This window comes from Plutella xylostella, chromosome 29 (assembly GCF_932276165.1).
Source record: "Plutella xylostella chromosome 29, ilPluXylo3.1, whole genome shotgun sequence".
Lineage (NCBI taxonomy): Eukaryota > Metazoa > Arthropoda > Insecta > Lepidoptera > Plutellidae > Plutella > Plutella xylostella.
Window position 1 is genome coordinate 7,260,437 of NC_064009.1, and position 19,302 is coordinate 7,279,738.

The window sequence follows — 19,302 nt, forward strand, 5'->3', positions numbered from 1 at the left end:
TGGTTTGAAAAGTATTTACTGCTATTATATAGTAAGGGTTGGGGATGAGTCGGGATGACTCAGGGGGTCATTCTCATCAAATGTTGTTTTGTTCTACCACTGTAGTAAAACCTTGTAGTTTTTTGAATTCAAAAGAGGATTTTTCTAAATCACAGGTGAAATATTTGCGGTAAACTTATCTCCTTAATTTTAGTACTCTCAAGAGAAATGAAACACATATTTCAACATAACAATCCGTTTATTTCCCTCCTCCTCACTCCTCACAACACATTGTCGACGCACACCTCACAACACATTTTCTTCCTCACAAGACATCGTCGACGCACAGCGGCACGGGCTCGCAGCCGGGGCAGTGCGGCGGCAGGAACGCCGAGCACACCTGCCCGCCGACACACGCGTGCGTCGAGCACACGTCCAGCGACTGCAGGCAGGATCTGGCCGCTGGAACAGGAGAGTATGAGTTAGTGACTATATCAGGGGAATGTACGGTGGGGTAAATTAAGGGTCTGTTTAACAATGTCTGGATATGCCTATGGGATAAAAGACATGCGGTCACTCTCTGTAATTGTGTTTTAGACAGTGAAAGTATGTCTTTTACTTTATCCCACATATAATCAAAGCCCGCATGAAGCCATTGATGTCGATTCTGAAGGCAGAAATTCCAATTATAGAGCTGTCAAAACGTTAATTTCTTTCGACTCTATGAATGCCATTTTTTGTAAGTAAAATTTTAGCTTCCCAGCGGAAAAAATACAATTTTCTGCCTTCAGAATAGTTACCATTATTCAGACATTGTGAATCAGGCCCTAAAAGAGCCTTCTCGAGTGACATTTCACCTGTTGCTTGTAGACGTCCGGCGCACCCTAGCGAGCTGCCTAGTTAATCCTTTCACCAAGGAGTCGCATCAAATGTCGGTCATAGAAAATTTTCGGCTTTAGCCCTCGTAAGATGTTTATCTGTCACGATTTGCTTTTAGCATAGACATGAGATTAGTGAGACGTGTGTACTGTGTAGGTATTATAGATATTGATGCCGATGCCGTGCTCTGGGACTCTGGAATAATTGCATCTCACGCATCCATCTATCTCTTATCGATATTACCTACTATGGGCTTCTTCACAAAGTGTCGTGACGTGAATGCTAAGTATAAGCTAGACCATAAAGAATGAACTTTGATAGACTTTCTGGTTCACCTCTAGTAAATCTTAAATTGCTGCGCAAAAAGTGGAGGGGTAAGTCTAAACGTTTATTTTTAGTTATAAATATGAGTATGCAGTACCATAAGTTTAATGATTTTTTTATTCAGTTCGTTGTTTATAATACTCTTTTGTTTATTGCTAGGAAAACATACAATATACAAGACTTATAAATATACAATAAGTACTACAATTATAAATTATTATATGGTGTAATTATACTAATTATCAATATATCCACAACAGTAGATACTCATAACTGAACGCGATAATGATAATCTAACATGATTGGTTCAACAAGACTTGCAATGAACACAGTTATTAAAATTAGCTAGTTATTCCAAGTTTCCACGTTAAGAGTATGCTCCGTTTTAGCTATTGTTCGGATGCCACTCGTGACAGTGTATACGCGTGATCCGAATAGTCTCGGACAGCGATAGCCAATGGGCTCACTAGGATCACGCTCTATTTTCATGAAAACCTCACTTTAGTTGGCCACTGTCCAGGGTCCTCCGGGCGTTATTTTGAGTGCCAACGGTTGTAGGTTTACCTCAATTTACGCTGCTCGAGAGGCTTTTTTCATACACCCGGCATGTTTACTAAGTATAAGGAACATAGAGATCGATTTAAGCTCTTATGAAATCCCTGTATAAATAATAGCCACACATCAAAAATAATAATTGTAATACGATTGCCTCTCGGCTTTGTTGGCGGATTAGTTGCCGACAATTAATTGGGTTTCATGCAAGTACGTGTGTGTATTAACCTACCTCAGCGAAGTCAAAAGGAATGTACCTACTTATAACTTTACGTCACTATTTAGTAAACTATTATTTTGTGACGTATCTGAAAAGAACTAAATAGAACCAATAAAATCACCAGTAATAGCGGCTCGCCATGTACCATCACGAACCAATATTCTATGGTAACACGTTGGTATTGCTTCGATATAAAATCGGTCAGCATTCAGCTATAGTTGCGCCGACTCGGCTAGATACGCTACAAAAAACACATACCGACATACATACAAATTGAGAACCTCCTCCTTCTTTCAAAGTCGGTAAAAATAGGTAACACTGTAATGTTCCATCGATGCCGAAACATTAACTATTTCGCAAATAATGAATTTAAACTACGACTGGATGTTCCGAGGGATTTGTTGCGCTTTGGAAGGGTTTTCCCGTGGGATTTTTGGAAAAGTTGTCTATTAAATCATTCAGGGTGTCGGCTAACTTCGTGCCAAGCTTCGTTGTACCGATTTCGGATCACAGAATAATCAAGATAATTATTCTGAGTGTAGGTGAGCCTTAATATTGATATCGGCGAGTTGAGGGTAGAGGATAATATCCACGTAAGCGAGCAGCGCGTGGGCACTTTTGACTTTTTTGTGAGCAGCCGTGGTGAGCAGACGGTCAGATGGAGGGAGTGATCGGTGCCGTGGGAGCTTGAGGACCAGGCGCGTGGAGCCGAGGCGGAACACCGTGTGCGAAGCTAAGTCACCTTTCTACTCGTATTTACTTTTTGTCTCTCGTATATGATTGAGAAGTTATACCTACACTTTATTTCTTGAAGGACGCTAACCCACGGCTGCAATTTCCATCACACTGGTATAGGGATTAGATAGGTACACTAAAGGTCTTCTAACTCGCTCATTCAGTATTTAGCTAGCTAGAGAAAAACCTACACATTACACATTCCCTTATTTTAGCTTTGGTTCAACTTATTTTAGTTTAGAATAGGGACTTCTGGATAGATACAAATAGGCAGAAGCGGGCTGGTGATGATGATGATGATGATTATCAAATAACTAAAACCTGACAATAGATCTCACTTCAAAAATAATAAATTCTTATCAAATAAAAAATATACACCTACCTTCAAATTTGTTCTATGGTTCTTTGTTCAAATTATTGATTTTTCATTAGGTAAATAAATACTTCTATAGAATCTATGCTATAGTAATTATTCAAAGAATAAAGTAGATACATACTTAAATAAACTTTTCAAAGATGATTTATTGTAGTATCTATATGGCAGAGAAGATTATTTGACTTTGAGTTTAAAAACAAGTAACAGCGCAGGGAAAGAATTGATTGACGGAGAAATTTACTCTAATAAGTGTCAAGATATCACAAATAAGGGTTCTAGATACTTAAACTAAATCATTTCTGGTCCTATATTGCTCAATAAATACAAATGGCTTGAAGGTAGATCAGATTCCTGTCCAATTTGCATATTTTCAGAAAGTTATGTAAATTCTTACCCATAGAAGTGTTTGTTTCCTTGTTAAATCAATAAATTCTAATGTAAATAAAGATAGCACGGATATAGTAGGAATAAAGTTAGCTAGGATATATTTATTACAACTATTTATAATATATTTGAATAAGATTATATTATATTCACTATTATTACGGAAGCGTCCGTAGTCGAGCGGGCCTCAGTGATCGTAACTGATCGCTGAGGTTAAGCAACAACTGACACGGTCAGCCATTGGATGGGTGCAGTGTACAAGTACTTCCACCCAACCTGTATTGAGTTTGGCAGTAATAAACGAGTCATCGTAACTAGCGGTTGTTTCATTTACTACATTGGCTAACGAGGATCTAAAAGTACCCGCGCATTTTGTTAATTAACTAAAATTTAATTAAAAGTGTTAAAATGTCTTTTCTCGGCAATATTTCAAACTTCGATTATAAAAATGGTGATTGGTCGATATTTAAAGGACGATTAAATCAGTTCCTGTTGCTAAATAAAGTGGAAGAAGATAGGAAAAGTGCGTTACTAATCACACACCTATCTGACGATACCTACCGCTTGTTGCGAAATCTACTGCATCCTAAGAATATCGAGGAGCAGAAGTATAAAGATCTCGTTTCTGTACTCGACGAACATTTCAAACCAGCGCAGTGTTCATTTGTGGACAAAGCTAAATTCTATGGAGCTACAAGGGGACCGAGCGAATCCTTAGGAGATTGGGCAGCTCGACTGCGAGGCTTGGCCAGCTTCTGTGAATTTGGTACAGCGTTGGATATGAATCTTCGTGATCGTTTTGTTCTGGGCTTGGGGGCAGGCCCCGAGAGAGACAAACTCTTCGAAGCGGACGTCAACACTCTAACGCTGACGAGGGCGTTGGAGCTGGCAGGACAGGCAGAGAGTGCGAGGGAGGCCAAGGCTATGGTCACCAACGGAGCAGGCGTCATCATCAAGCAGGAGCCGGTGTACCGGGCGGCGGGCGAGGCCACGTGGGCGCGCCGCGCGGCTCCCCGCGCCGCCGCCGCCTCCGCCGCCGCCGGTGACCACGGCGATCCAGGTTCCCGTTGTCGAGTCTGTGGCTTAAAAAATCATAGTGCCGAAAAGTGCAGGTTTAAAACCTTTAAGTGCCAAAAGTGCGGTATAAAAGGCCATTTACGTAAAGTGTGCCCAGTGCGAGTGAATAATTTAAATACCGAGGAAGAAGATTCCGATGCTGGCAGTTTTGATTGTAAAGAATGCTCATTGTACAATATGAGGTATAGTACTTATGCTCCTATTACTTTGTCAGTTAAAATACTTGATAGGTGTTATTGTATGGAGCTAGACTCCGGCTCTGGAATCTCCGTTATATCTGAGGCATATTATAAAGAAAACTTTTCATCCATAACGTTGTCTAAATGTACAATTAAAATGTGTGTTTACAAAGGACACAAAATCACACCTCTCGGATATTTTACTATTAATGTATGTTACGAGAACAAAAGTAAACCATTATCATTTTACGTCATTCAAAATGGCGGTCCGCCGTTGTTGGGGCGTGATTTTATGTCTAAATTTGGTATAAGTTTTGTCTCAGTAAATAATAATAGCATTGATATTTCAAAAGAATATGTAAAAGAAATTCAAACATTGCATAACGATTTTCCTGAGTTATGGAAGGAGGAATTAGGCGAGTTTAACCAATTTAAAATTAAATTGCGATTAAAAGAAAATGTCGAACCAAAATTTTTTAAAGCTAGGACTGTACCGTTTGCTTTGAAAGAGAAAGTGGAGGGAGAAATCGATAGATTAGCCAAGTTAGGTATATTGGTTCCGATAACTTTTTCAAACTATGCCACGCCAATCGTACCGATTTTGAAAGATAATGGTAAAATAAAAATTGCAGGTGACTACTCGGTTACATTAAATAAAGATTTATTAATCGATAAATATCCGATGCCGCGAATCGAAGAAGTGTTTTCTAGGATAGGTGGTGGGGAGGCTTATACGAAATTGGATCTATCCAATGCCTATAACCAGTTTTTACTGGATGAGGAGTCGCAGGAGCTCACGACCATCAATACGTCGAAGGGCTTATTTAAATATACGCGCTTGGTCTATGGCCTGGCCAATGCCCCGGCAATATTTCAAAGAACAATGGAAACTCTGCTATCGGGTATTGATGGAGTGAGCTGTTGGATTGATGACGTCTGTGTGACAGGTCCTAATCGCGAAATTCACTTATGTAGGCTGAGGGAGGTCTTGACTAGACTTAGGGACGCCGGCCTCAAGCTCCAAAGAGATAAGTGTGAGTTTTTCCAACCGAGCGTTACATACTTAGGATACGTCATAAGTAAAAGCGGAATACAAACCTGTCCAAAGAAAATTGAAGCCATAGTTAATTCACAGAGGCCACAAAATATTCAGGATGTAAAGCGATTTTTAGGTATTATTAATTATTATAGACAGTTTATACCTATGGCTGCTACCGTCCTGAGTCCATTGTATGAATTACTGTGCAAAGACGCCCCGTGGGAATGGTCAGAGCGGCATGAGCAGGCATTTAATAAAGTAAAGCGCGAGCTGGTTTCCGATAGGATATTGACTCACTTTGACCCGACAGCACGATTAGTGCTGAGCGTAGACGCGAGTCCCACAGGGCTCGGCGCGGTGCTATCGCAGGGGGAAGAGGGATGCGAAAGACCAATTGCTTACGCGTCAAGGTCGTTAATGGCTAGCGAAAAAAATTATAGCCAAATTCACAAAGAGGCCGTTGCTATAATTTTTGGGGTTAAGCATTTTCACCAATATTTATTTGGCCGGGATGTACCATTCATTCTAAAAACAGACCACCGGCCATTGCTAGCCATATTTGGTAATAAAAATGGGGTGTCTGTGATGGCAGCTTCGAGGTTGCAGCGATATGCTATATTTCTATCGGCATACAATTACGAAATCCAATACCTAAGTAGTGAAAAGAATGCAGTAGCCGACTATTTCTCAAGAGCGTCCATAACAAACAATCCGAGTGAGCCGGAATGTTGCGAAGGGGGTTCTTATCTCAATTTCATTGATAATGACATGTTACCGGTATCATTTCATGATATAAAACAAGAGGTCTCTAAAGATAAAGTTTTGCAAACAGTTATAAAATATGTGAAAAACGGTTGGCCACGAAAAATAACGTGTAAAAATATTCTTCCGTATTTTAGATGTAAAAGTGAGATAGACGTCGAAGACGGTTGCGTAATGCGTGGTCACCGCATCGTAATTCCAGCCGTATTTAGGAATCGTATGATACAGGAATTACATAAAGGACATTTGGGAGTCGTGAAGACTAAGAGTCTGGCCCGGAGCAAGATGTGGTACCCCGGGATAGACGCGGACATCGAGCGCTGCGTGCTGGGCTGCCCCTCGTGCAGCGCCCTGCGCGCCGCGCCCCCGCGCGCCCCGCCCGCGCCCTGGCCGCGCGCGCGCCAGCCCTGGGAGCGCATCCACATTGATTATATGCAGTTTGGTCAGAAAGTGTATTTAGTTGTTGTTGATAGTTTCACTAAATGGGTTGAATGTATTCCGATGACGGCGGGTTTATCAACTAAATCACTAATACAAAAATTAAATAAAATATTTTGTATGTTTGGTTTACCCCGTTTATTGGTTTCAGATAATGATCCCAAAATATTAAACGAAGAGTTCGACATATTTTGTAAGTCGAACGGGATTAAACATATTACGTCACCGATATATCACCCAATTAGCAACGGTCAAGCGGAAAATTCCGTAAAATCTTGCAAAAAAAATGTTGAAAAGTATAGTCGAATCTAACGCGCATTTGTCATCCGAACAAATGCATGAGGCTTTAGATATGTTTTTGTATGAATATCGTAATTGTAAACATTGCGCGACTGGTGAGTCTCCCGCCAAATTAATGTTTGGCCGTGAATTACGTGGCAGGTTAGACTTAATTTTACCAAGTAAATCGCCAGAGGTCGACGCATTAGGAACAATAGCGGCTCGCAACTTCGTTATCAATCAGAAGGTGTTGACGCGATGTTATGTATCTAGAAAACCGGTTTGGTTACCAGGAACGATCGTAGGTAAATTGGGAACCCGAATGTTTAATGTTATTATCGAAGATCACGGTACGTGCAGGCGTCATGTAGATCAGATAAGACCATTTTATGAAGATGTTCTGCCCGTGGCACAACCTTCGTGTCATTCACAGCCTCTGCAGGACAGTGAGCAGAACATCCCATCCACTTCCTCTTCCAATGCACAAATAGATATGACAGAAACACAAATTCCTGAAATTATAAACGATGATTTTTTTGAGTGTGAATCAGATGACGTAGTAGCCCCCGCCACAGTTCACACGGAGCCGGAGTCTCGACCTTGTGTAGGGACAGATACGGATCATTCGAATTTGCTATCAGCTGATGACTTAGATAATAATAATTCGAGTGGAGCGTTGACCGAGCCCCGCTACAACTTGCGCCCGCGCCGTAATCGTAATTATAAAGAGTAGATAGGTACTAGTTATTTTATTTGTATTAGGATATCAATATGTAATATGTATATAATGTTAGTTCTTAGTTTTTTTTTGTGTTGTTAATTACTATGTAAATAATTAATATTAGAATATAGAAAGAGATAAGTACATGCACATATAAAGACAAAGTAAGCAAGTAGGTATTTGTTATTAAAATCATGCATGCATTTAAGTACATGGTTATATCAGTAAACTTGAATAAATTGCTGTAGATACCTAAGTTTATATACTCATACTCACCTACCTACATAAATAGTTCTATATGTATAGACTTATATGGGTGAATGATGATATTTGTTAACTTATGCCATCTGGTTATACCTACCTAGCTTTTAGTTAGTCATAGCTAGCTATGTAAGTAAGTTTTTTTTTGTTTGTTCTTACAGATCTGAAAATTAAAGGGGAAGGAGTGCAGTGTACAAGTACTTCCACCCAACCTGTATTGAGTTTGGCAGTAATAAACGAGTCATCGTAACTAGCGGTTGTTTCAATGGGTGACCAATTTCAAGTGGTGCTTTTCTGGACGCTTCCGTGCTTCGGACGGCACGTTAAGCCGTGGGTCCCGGTTGCAGCTTCGGCAGCAGTCGTTAAGCCTAGTCAGAGGCCTTCGGGCGGCTTGAAAACATCTGACAGTCGGGTTGCCCACTTACCCGACAACTCTCTCAGCACAAGCTTGCTTGTGTTGGGGTCCACCAACCCGCACTTGGCCAGCGTGGTGGACTAGGCCTAAACCCTTCCTTCATTGGAAGGAGACCCGTGCCCCAGCAGTGGGGACGTAATGGGTCGTGATGATGATATTCACTATTTCATAACAATTATCCTATATTCCAATAAGATCAAAGAATATTCACTATTTCATATTATATATTTAATCTTTTAAAATAATACCTAAATCACTTCCCACTTGGCTACAAAATTAGAGTCATATTATTATATTTTCAAATACTTATCTATAATGAAAATTCATGATTTAATAAAGTTACTATACTATAAATTATTGAACTATTCTAGTTTCAGTTACTTTATGATTATAAATATGATTGTCCCCTTAGCTTTGACAACATGTACTCATGTTGAATTATTTACATGAAATAAAAAGAAAACATGTAAATATATAAGGTTAGGAGCAAGGGAAGTGATTAATAAGTTGGTCGGAGGAATGTCCAAGTCAATGGTTGTGTTCCACGAGGGCTCTGATTGAATATTTGCTATTATTTATCTATTTTAGAGTCTTATATATTGATTCAATCGGGTGTAGTGATAAAGGCCTACAAAGCGTATGGAGGGGCTTCCCTTATTAACCAACTCCAAAAAACATTATTATCTATATTATTATATTTATGTACTTACCTGTAAATATGTATTTATCGTACAAATAAAAGTTATACATTAAAGTTGTAGTATATAGGTCAATAATTATAGACAGGTAGGATGTATGTAATCAGTTCTAGGTCATAGTTTTATTTAATTCACTATTCTTTCGTTTATTGGGTTACAACACAACGTAGGGTTTCCCTGGATGTTTCATGGCCAATCTAAATCAGTATTTGTTTCACTTTTATTTCACTCAAGTAAGTTTTGTTGTAGTTTCAAATATCTTCTTAGTAAATCCAATAGGTAGGAGTTAAGTAGGCAGGCGGTAGGGCGAAACGTTACAATTTGGTGCCGTGACCAGGATATTTCATCTCTTCATTTTAGGTGTCAGGCAGCTAGTTTTCTGTTCTTTTATCTGAAATTTTACAAGAAAATTTGATTAACATAGTACTTATTTACAAATAAATCACAATATTGAACACTCTTTTGCATAGTATATAGGTAACTTACGTTTGTCTCGAAAAAACATTAAGTTTTGTTGTTTGCCTTGCGATTAGTAAGTAAATATTTACTTGTTATGGTGGTTTTTACATAAAGGCATTTCTTTTAATTAATGTTACGGCTAGAAGAAAGTTCCAAAAGTTTGTTTTTTGTTGGAAAAACTTTATACATTATACAGCATTGCACCATAAACAATATATAGACAAAAGTTTTTTTTTTACAGAGTAACTTTCATTGCGTTCACAGACTAAGTAAAACTCTGGTATAATATGGCAGTGTGCATTATTTTACGTTCATGACAAAATCACTGCAAGTTATAATTTTTAACTTTACTAATACTTTCAATATGTTTACATTATAATAAGTCTCTTGCGTTTTGTTCGTAATGATTTGTTACATACTAGGGGTAGGAAAGTGATTATATCCTGGATATAATCACAATTTGTTGCCGTGGAGTGATCGAACTTATAAACGAAAGAAATTTAATAGGAAGCGCAAGAGACTAGGTTTTGTATTGGAACGGAACGTAATAAGGAAGCATTTGTGAAGATAGGTAGGTAGTTGATAAAGTTAGGATGAGGAAATGGAAATAATACATTTATTAAAATGTACTTAATAAGTAGGGGTTGTAGTAATGTTATGTAGCTCATTAAAAAATTACAAAATATTAGGGGTTGTATGTGGCTATGCTCCTCATGGAGAGGAAATAATAATCATCATCAGCAGGGGTTGTATATGTAGGTATTTAAGATATGCTCCTCGTGGAGTAAGGGGAAATAATCATTATCATCATCAGGGGTTGTTTGTGTATAAGACTATGTTTCTCGTGGAGTTAGAGGATATAATCATCAGAAGTTGTATAATATAATGGATTCTTATTCAGGACATTATCTATAAAATTTAATAGGTTACTTAAGGTAGGTACCTACTTACCTTTAAATAGAATAACATAAAACATAGTATGTAGGTCATAATTAGTGTTGCTCTGAATCACTATGAACGGTTCCTCTGATTATGTAGCTGATTAGGGAATTATAAGTGAATAGGGGTTGTAGGTAAAATAATGATATGGTTTTATTTTAGGTAAAAGCAGTAAAACATTTATTAAAATCAAAAATTATATTTAAAAAAAAAACAAATGTAACGAAAACGCGGCGAATTTTAGTCCTTATGAACAACCTTAAATGATTAGAATAGATAAAGAAATTCTGGCCGAGGTAGATGAGGGGTGGGGATTTTGGTCTGGAGGTGCGATCGGCTGCATCGGTGGATCGAGGAGTTTGCGTGGCGGAGCTTGTATGATTATTGCTGGGCTGGACTGGCCTGGTTGGAGGGGGAATCGGTAGTTATAGCAACTAGTCTATAATTATTAATTGTCCTTTTGGCTGGGTTGGTTCGGTTTGGTATTGATTGTATGAGTTTTGTTGTGCGGGTTCTTTGGTTTGTTAATGTGGTTGTTTGTGCTTCTGGATCGGATCTTTGCTCGTCATCGACTAGGCTACTTTAACTAGGCTCTTAATTATTATACTTGAATGTCTGAAAGAGTAGATATATTATACAACATTGATCATAGGAGTTGGAATAGAACTGTAACACTATCTATGCTATCATCCTAACTTAGAGTAACCGGAAAAGCCCAAATGTCTAATTATCAAATTCCAGAGAGCCAATTAGTAGCAGATGTTATCGGACATTTCCCTAAACAAATACAAGTATGAGTTACAGTCAATAAAGAAAAGAAAATTTAACAATAATCTCATTTGAAAAAAAAATTGCGATGAAAAGGTAGCGGTCCGACATAACAATAAATTTAGAAAACAATTAATGTGTAGCAAGTTACTGTTCTTGATTAAGTGTTAGACCAGGTGAAGTAGGCTAGGACCTCATTTAGTGTCAATATATTGTTTGTAAGTTAAGAACTATGTGGGTAGTTTAGTTGTTCCTATTTTGAGCGCGGTTGCAATTCACTTCTTCATCTGAGTCAGGATGTTTACTTCATAGTATATAATCTCAGAGTTTGGTTGTCAAATAAAGAACATCATCATCATCATCAGCATTCAAAAAGTATGTCATATCCTGAAAAGAAGAATAGAATTTAATTAGAAAAGCTAAGTATTGTGATGATTTACATAATAGGGAATATGCAAGTGGTTCAAATAAAGGTCAAATATTATTTATAATAAACTTTGTTATTTCATAACTACGACTCCATCAATATTTTTGGTTATAATTTATTTTTGAGCAAGTAAATGAAGTTGAAAAGTACAAAAAAACTTCGGTAAATTCTAACTTCAGAGAAACGTCACCCATTTTCTTAGGGCGGATGTGACGTCAAAATTCTTTATATATCAATCTCAGAATAGTAACTTCTTTGCGTTTACGGCGGAAGTTAAATAAATGTCAAGTGTAAACAAAGAAATGTTAATGTCACCGAGTGTTTGTGATGCTCGTTGTGATCAGATACGATGGATCACATAAAAAATCTTCCAATAGATCCTAGCCTCCTATAACCTCTCCACTTCTTGTTTGATATGCTTGTTTGTTTGCAAAGTTTAGCACTTTTTACATTTTTTGTTGGTAGTGTATGGGCTGCTACTAGTTGTTCTATTGTAATGAGGCGTAAACAGCCATTCGCTAGTCAACGAGCCACTCAAATATGCTCCATATTGCAACACAATAAAATTAAATTTGTATTGTAAGTATTATGACATGAACAATTAAATTCGGGGATAATCATGTAGCATGTGAAGGAAAGCATCGTGAGGAGGCCTCAGTATTTGGATTAGGCACATTTGGATGTGTGAGCCCGCCGATCCGCGGTGGGCCGGCGTGGTGGGAGGTGGTCCGGGCTTGGGAGGGGGGTTTGGACCTTTGAGATATGCGCGGTGGTTCCGTTCGGGGGAGCCGGGTGCGGGTTCTTGCGCCCCCGCAGATAATAGAATAGAATGACCCACTAACCCTAGTCTCTTTTACTGAGAACCAAAGTTACAGTAAGTACTTACATACAATTCAAATGTTACTTTATATTCATATTGCCATAATAGCGTAATATTGTGTACAAAGGTCATCTGGTTTGCGCGCTCCCATTTCAAAAGAGCTACTAGTAGCTATTTACGAGCTCCCATTACAAAACAGCCACTGGTCACACTTTATTACCATTACAAAACAGCCACTGATCACACTTTATACACTTCCTTTTTCGTTTGTTACCATGACAACATTGGTTTGTTGAAAATACAAAAGTACTCTGTGATTACTTGATTAGGTAAAAAATCTATGCCGACTGACGGGACTCATTATTCTGAGCCGTGAAATTAAAAGATTGTGACGTCACACCAGCCCGCCATCCTGACGGGAATTTCAAAGTGGTCGTGATGGTTGTAATTTTTTAACTTTCTTTAAAATACCTTAAATTAATTATTTTGGCGTTGAATTTTTTTTTACTATAATAAAGTGATGTAAAACTATCCAATAAAAGTATTAAAAAAAATTAAGCATAGTCCCTATTATAAAAATTCAGGAAATTACTATTTATTTCAATATAACTTAAGTAGACTAATAGGATAATACATTTAGGGAATGGTTTTATGAATGGTAATCAATATTGGATCTACAGGGGTATGATTTTCATAGCAATCTAACAAAATCTAAGTACAGGGTAGTATAATTAAAATTGGATTACAACATATGTAGAAAAGAAATAGGTACTTACTTATTGTAGAATAGTAACTTTGGTATATAAGTAGTGAGGGATTGTGAATGTTTTGTCACAGTGGATGGTTTGATCAGTGGTTTATCATGGGTTTTAGTTTAACAAAGAGTGTAGTTGGGTTTGCATTGTTATGTTTGGTCCTGAAATAAAACAAATAATGATATAGGTATAATTCAAATAAAATTATGTAAATATAGGAGTTCGAGACCAAATGATTAGGATAGGTACTTATTTAAAAGGTGAGGGGTTGACAATAAGTTAAAATATGTTGGTTAGTCTTGTCAGTATCAATTAAAAACTCTATGGGAGATATTTAATTGAGTTAGATTTTTATAACAATAGGTCTATTATAAACACAAGATCCGTAAAACAGAGCTATTGTATGTATAAATGACTAACAATTCAGAGGTTGTTTATTTTGAATCACGATAATTTGGGCATGAGGACTTAGTTTAGTAGCATGTATACAGGGTATTTGAAAGAATAATGACGCTTACCTGTAAGATTCACTCATTATTTTAGAGTTTCGTAAGTTTAATCGGGTAAACTTTAGATTTCTTCGTGCGATCGTGTTGTTGAACACAACGACGCATGCTTTTGTTTTGATTAGTGCGGAAAAAAAAAACAGCCAAACAGGTTAAGGTTATGTCAGGTTGACATTGACAGTTTAGTTTTAATAAATTTGACAGTTAGACAGGTAAGGCACATTTACACAAACAGCCTAGAATAAGGATAATGGAGACCGTGTTTTTAAAATAGGGGTTGTGAAGGAGAGTTGTAAATCTCAGAAATATTTTTAGTTACCTAGTAACATTATTTTCGACTTAGGTAGTTACTGAGGGTAGAAAATGGTTGAAGTAGAAGTAGTAGTTAGACATATTTGATAAAATAAAACTATTTATAGTATTAGTATTAGTGTAATAGGTTGTAGAAAAAAAACTAGATGGCGGTATTTTAATGTTTTGGTATCGATGGAATATTGGGGTGGATTTGTCTGTTACATGAGAGTAGGAACTTTCAATTTTGGTAAAATTGATCTGATATAATTTTCTTTTACAGAGAAAACAAAAGGGTAGGGTATTTACATAGCCATTTCCCGGGGATTATGTCGTGATTATAATGTTTCGAAAAATTGAAAGGGCAAAGAATGTGGAATGAAGAAAACTACTTTAAACGTCATTTTAAAGTCTGAATGATAAGAATGTTAAAGGTACCTGGCCAGGTCTTACATAGTTGATTAAAGGATGATGAAGAATGAAGTTTTACTTATTTAATATTGAGTGCGATTTATAATCATGACAAATACAACTGGGAAATGAAGGGTTTATTGATACTTCGTTCAGACTCACACACACACATTTATAAGGGAAACTTTGGTATATTGTTTCTGTAAAACTTGATTGAGTTACCTATTATATAGGTACTTATTTAGCTAAAAAAAAAAAGAAATTTATTCCAAAAGTTACCTTTATTTCACAAATATTTTCCAAATGATCAACTAATGTAGATACAAGAACTATTGCTACTTATGTAATAAGTATTTTAATAAAAATTTAAAAATAATAATATTGAGTAAAATTTTATAAGAAAAAAAAATATAATATTTTTATAAAAAATAGTTAATTTCATTTTAAAACTACTAACTTAATAATATGTGGGGACATCTCACACACGGCCATCCGACCCTACATTAGGCAGAGCCTGCAATATGGGTATCGGACCGTCAGTTAGTAGTGTGCAAATTGGTTCAAGTAATTTATAGTGCCACAATCTTATCTGTTCCGGTGGCGACGTCGCAGAGATCGAATCCAGTGATGCCATCGATAAAATTTTGCCTATTTCTGGTTTAAACGACAATGCATTTCTGCTATTACCTATTGTTTTAATTAGGTACATTCATAAGCATAAACAAATCAAAATATGGGGTTCATAGTAAATGAAAGTGGATATAATATATCAAACGACATTTGTTGTACCTATGGAAAATATGTGCACGGCGAACAGAAATAAAATTAGTTCTGATTATGTTCTACTTCTGATATAGGAGATTAAATCTAGATTACAATGGTATAAGTAATATATGTGGGTCGTGGGAATAACGAGATAGATAGACTTAAAAAAAACTATTAATTAAGTATTATTTTTGAACACTTTATTTTACATTTTCTAAAGTAACAAGAAACAAGAGCATACAATAAAAAGAAATTCAGACAGTGTGCAAAGGCTAATTCATCATCATCATCAGCACGGGTCTCCTTCCAAAGGCTAATTGCCAAAAAGCAATTTCTTTCAACCAACTCTTGATAGGTTGGGAAAACAATGACATGTCATAAATCATCATTATTTCGTCTAAAATCGCTGCAGGTGCGCGAAATTCTTCTTGGTATATTGCCTAAGATTTAAAGTATCATGTCACGTTCTCACACCTGTAATCAAAGAAAAATAAAGATTATACACTTTTCATCACGAGTATCACGACCCATCCCGTCCCCACTGCTGGGGCACGGGCCTCTCGGGAAAATATTTCATAAAATTACATGTGAGTATATGGGTAAAATTATTCGTCATATTTGGCAACACTAACCTGTAGCCGCTGCAACTCGATCTTCCAATTTTTCAAACGGAATTAAAAGCGCCTGAATACGTTATTCTTCCTGTATAAAAGCCAACATATATAGTACTACTTTTCTTGCATCACATTACAGCGCTTTTGGCAGTATTTCACCTAGAAAATCACAAAACAAATTAAATAACGTAGCGTCAGCTTCTTCGAAGAAATTGACAACTCAAATAACGCACAGAGTATGAAATGACGTTTGACAATGACGTCTCGTTGTTGCACATTTTGACCACCGGAACAGATAAGATTGTGGCACTATACACACCATACACTCTTAGTCTTGCTTTTGTAGTAAATTGGCGAAGAAAGGCGGTTCTACACGGGCACAAACGTGTACAAGTGCTTTAGTCGATTTATTATTTAAGTTAGCTATGCACGCATTAACACATAAGACGTCTATACAGGCTATAGATGTTTATACAAAGTACCTTTTACAGACTCCACACGACACACTACACTTTACACAAAAAAAAAATACAATTACTTTGAAACAATTTGCTTAGAAAAATACCTACATACCAAAAGTTGATCATGACGAAAAACAAATACACTTTACACTAAAACGCGTGGGCACTTTTGACTTTTTTGTGAGCAGCCGTGGTGAGCAGACGGTCAGATGGAGGGAGTGATCGGTGCCGTGGGAGCTTGAGGACCAGGCGCGTGGAGCCGAGGCGGAACACCGTGTGCGAAGCTAAGTCACCTTTCTACTCGTATTTACTTTTTGTCTCTCGTATATGATTGAGAAGTTATACCTACACTTTATTTCTTGAAGGACGCTAACCCACGGCTGCAATTTCCATCACACTGGTATAGGGATTAGATAGGTACACTAAAGGTCTTCTAACTCGCTCATTCAGTATTTAGCTAGCTAGAGAAAAACCTACACATTACACATTCCCTTATTTTAGCTTTGGTTCAACTTATTTTAGTTTAGAATAGGGACTTCTGGATAGATACAAATAGGCAGAAGCGGGCTGGTGATGATGATGATGATGATTATCAAATAACTAAAACCTGACAATAGATCTCACTTCAAAAATAATAAATTCTTATCAAATAAAAAATATACACCTACCTTCAAATTTGTTCTATGGTTCTTTGTTCAAATTATTGATTTTTCATTAGGTAAATAAATACTTCTATAGAATCTATGCTATAGTAATTATTCAAAGAATAAAGTAGGATATATTTATTACAACTATTTATAATATATTTGAATAAGATTATATTATATTCACTATTTCATAACAATTATCCTATATTCCAATAAGATCAAAGAATATTCACTATTTCATATTATATATTTAATCTTTTAAAATAATACCTAAATCACTTCCCACTTGGCTACAAAATTAGAGTCATATTATTATATTTTCAAATACTTATCTATAATGAAAATTCATGATTTAATAAAGTTACTATACTATAAATTATTGAACTATTCTAGTTTCAGTTACTTTATGATTATAAATATGATTGTCCCCTTAGCTTTGACAACATGTACTCATGTTGAATTATTTACATGAAATAAAAAGAAAACATGTAAATATATAAGGTTAGGAGCAAGGGAAGTGATTAATAAGTTGGTCGGAGGAATGTCCAAGTCAATGGTTGTGTTCCACGAGGGCTCTGATTGAATATTTGCTATTATTTATCTATTTTAGAGTCTTATATATTGATTCAATCGGGTGTAGTGATCAAGGCCTACAAAGCGTATGGAGGGGCTTCCCTTATTAACCAACTCCAAAAAACATTATTATCTATATTATTATCTTTATGTACTTACCTGTAAATATGTATTTATCGTACAAATAAAAGTTATACATTAAAGTTGTAGTATATAGGTCAATAATTATAGACAGGTAGGATGTATGTAATCAGTTCTAGGTCATAGTTTTATTTAATTCACTATTCTTTCGTTTATTGGGTTACAACACAACGTAGGGTTTCCCTGGATGTTTCATGGCCAATCTAAATCAGTATTTGTTTCACTTTTATTTCACTCAAGTAAGTTTTGTTGTAGTTTCAAATATCTTCTTAGTAAATCCAATAGGTAGGAGTTAAGTAGGCAGGCGGTAGGGCGAAACGTTACAACACCCCTTTTTTCAGCATAGGTTTGTTCTCACAAAATGCGTCTATAGCGTGAAGCGTAACGGAACATTAGAAGCCATAGACAAATGGCATAAAACGGAAATGGGGCCGTTTCCTTTTTGAAATTGGAGTGCCAGACTTATGTAGCTGCGTTACTGTCGTGCCGATGGCATTAGCGAATTAATTGGAGCTAAGCTCTGTTTTACTGCCGTGTTAAAGGTTAAAGGCTTTGTAGCATCATTGCTGACTAAACAATAACCCTAGTAGATACTAGAACGTTGGCATAGCTTTTACAAGTTTTGTTGCACTGCACTTCAAACAGCCATATTGTAGTGTCTTACCCCTTTAATTCCCCATGTTAAATTTAAATTATGTTGATGATAAGACGTGTAGTTACTTCAACAATTTCAATATTAAATACCTAAAAATAAGTTTTACTAGGTACAAATAAATATCGACAAACTCAAAAACGTTTGTAAAAGGTCTTATAAATCCGCAAGACACGAAGTCTTAATATCTCACACAATTTTACCGACTTATGTAATTTAATTCTTTGACTGCATGTACCGCATCAGGGCGTATTCGATCCTCATTATAAGCGTATGTTGTACAATTAAATACTTTAAAGTTAAAAAACTTACGAATGTTGAATGAAGGACATAAGTACCTATATATATATATATACAGGGTGGCCCAAAGAGTGACGTCCAAAGGAAAATGTTTGATTCCTTAGGTCAAGGGGTAGCCAAATCACCCCCATGTATGTTCAGCAATTTTTAGTACTTTAGGAGTTATGATTTTTTTAACTAATTTTCTACGAAAATCGACCTCAGTGGATCAATTATGTTTTATTATTTTTTTGGGTAACTTTTTGAAATATTTTTTTATTTTTGTGTCATCCTCTTAAGTTGTTATTTTAACCATAACAGTTTCAGCTTCCTAGCTGTAATGTAAGTTAGTTATTTTTATATCGAAAGTTCAAATTATATCATCAAGCTAGACTGCTCTGAACTTTCAACTTGAAATTAAAAATAGAAATAGATATTCTCATGGTCCCTTATTAATTTTAAAAACTCCGCAAGGT

At 36.4% G+C, this 19,302-nt stretch overlaps 2 protein-coding genes across 2 annotated transcripts in view; one reads left to right on the top strand and one right to left on the bottom strand.

Annotated features, from left to right (window-relative positions):
• Window positions 1–293: 293 nt before the first annotated feature.
• Window positions 294–19,302, bottom strand: part of LOC105395452 (prolactin-releasing peptide receptor) — an 82,000-nt gene continuing 62,991 nt past the window's right edge. Inside the window, exon 5 of the transcript XR_007268053.1 lies at window positions 294–441. The gene's annotated coding sequence lies outside the window, so the exon portion shown is untranslated. The remainder of the gene's footprint in view (window positions 442–19,302) is intronic.
• Window positions 3,705–8,458, top strand: LOC119691579. The gene is made up of 2 exons (XM_048631840.1): window positions 3,705–4,708; window positions 8,367–8,458. Exons 1-2 carry the CDS (start codon window positions 3,858–3,860, stop codon window positions 8,377–8,379), a joined length of 864 nt encoding a protein of 287 aa, XP_048487797.1. The 5' UTR covers window positions 3,705–3,857; the 3' UTR covers window positions 8,380–8,458.

Bases quoted from the DNA above. Each gene is read 5' to 3' on its own strand.
- LOC119691579 (XM_048631840.1), top strand. From the start codon at position 3,858: ATGTCTTTTCTCGGCAATATTTCAAACTTCGATTATAAAAATGGTGAT.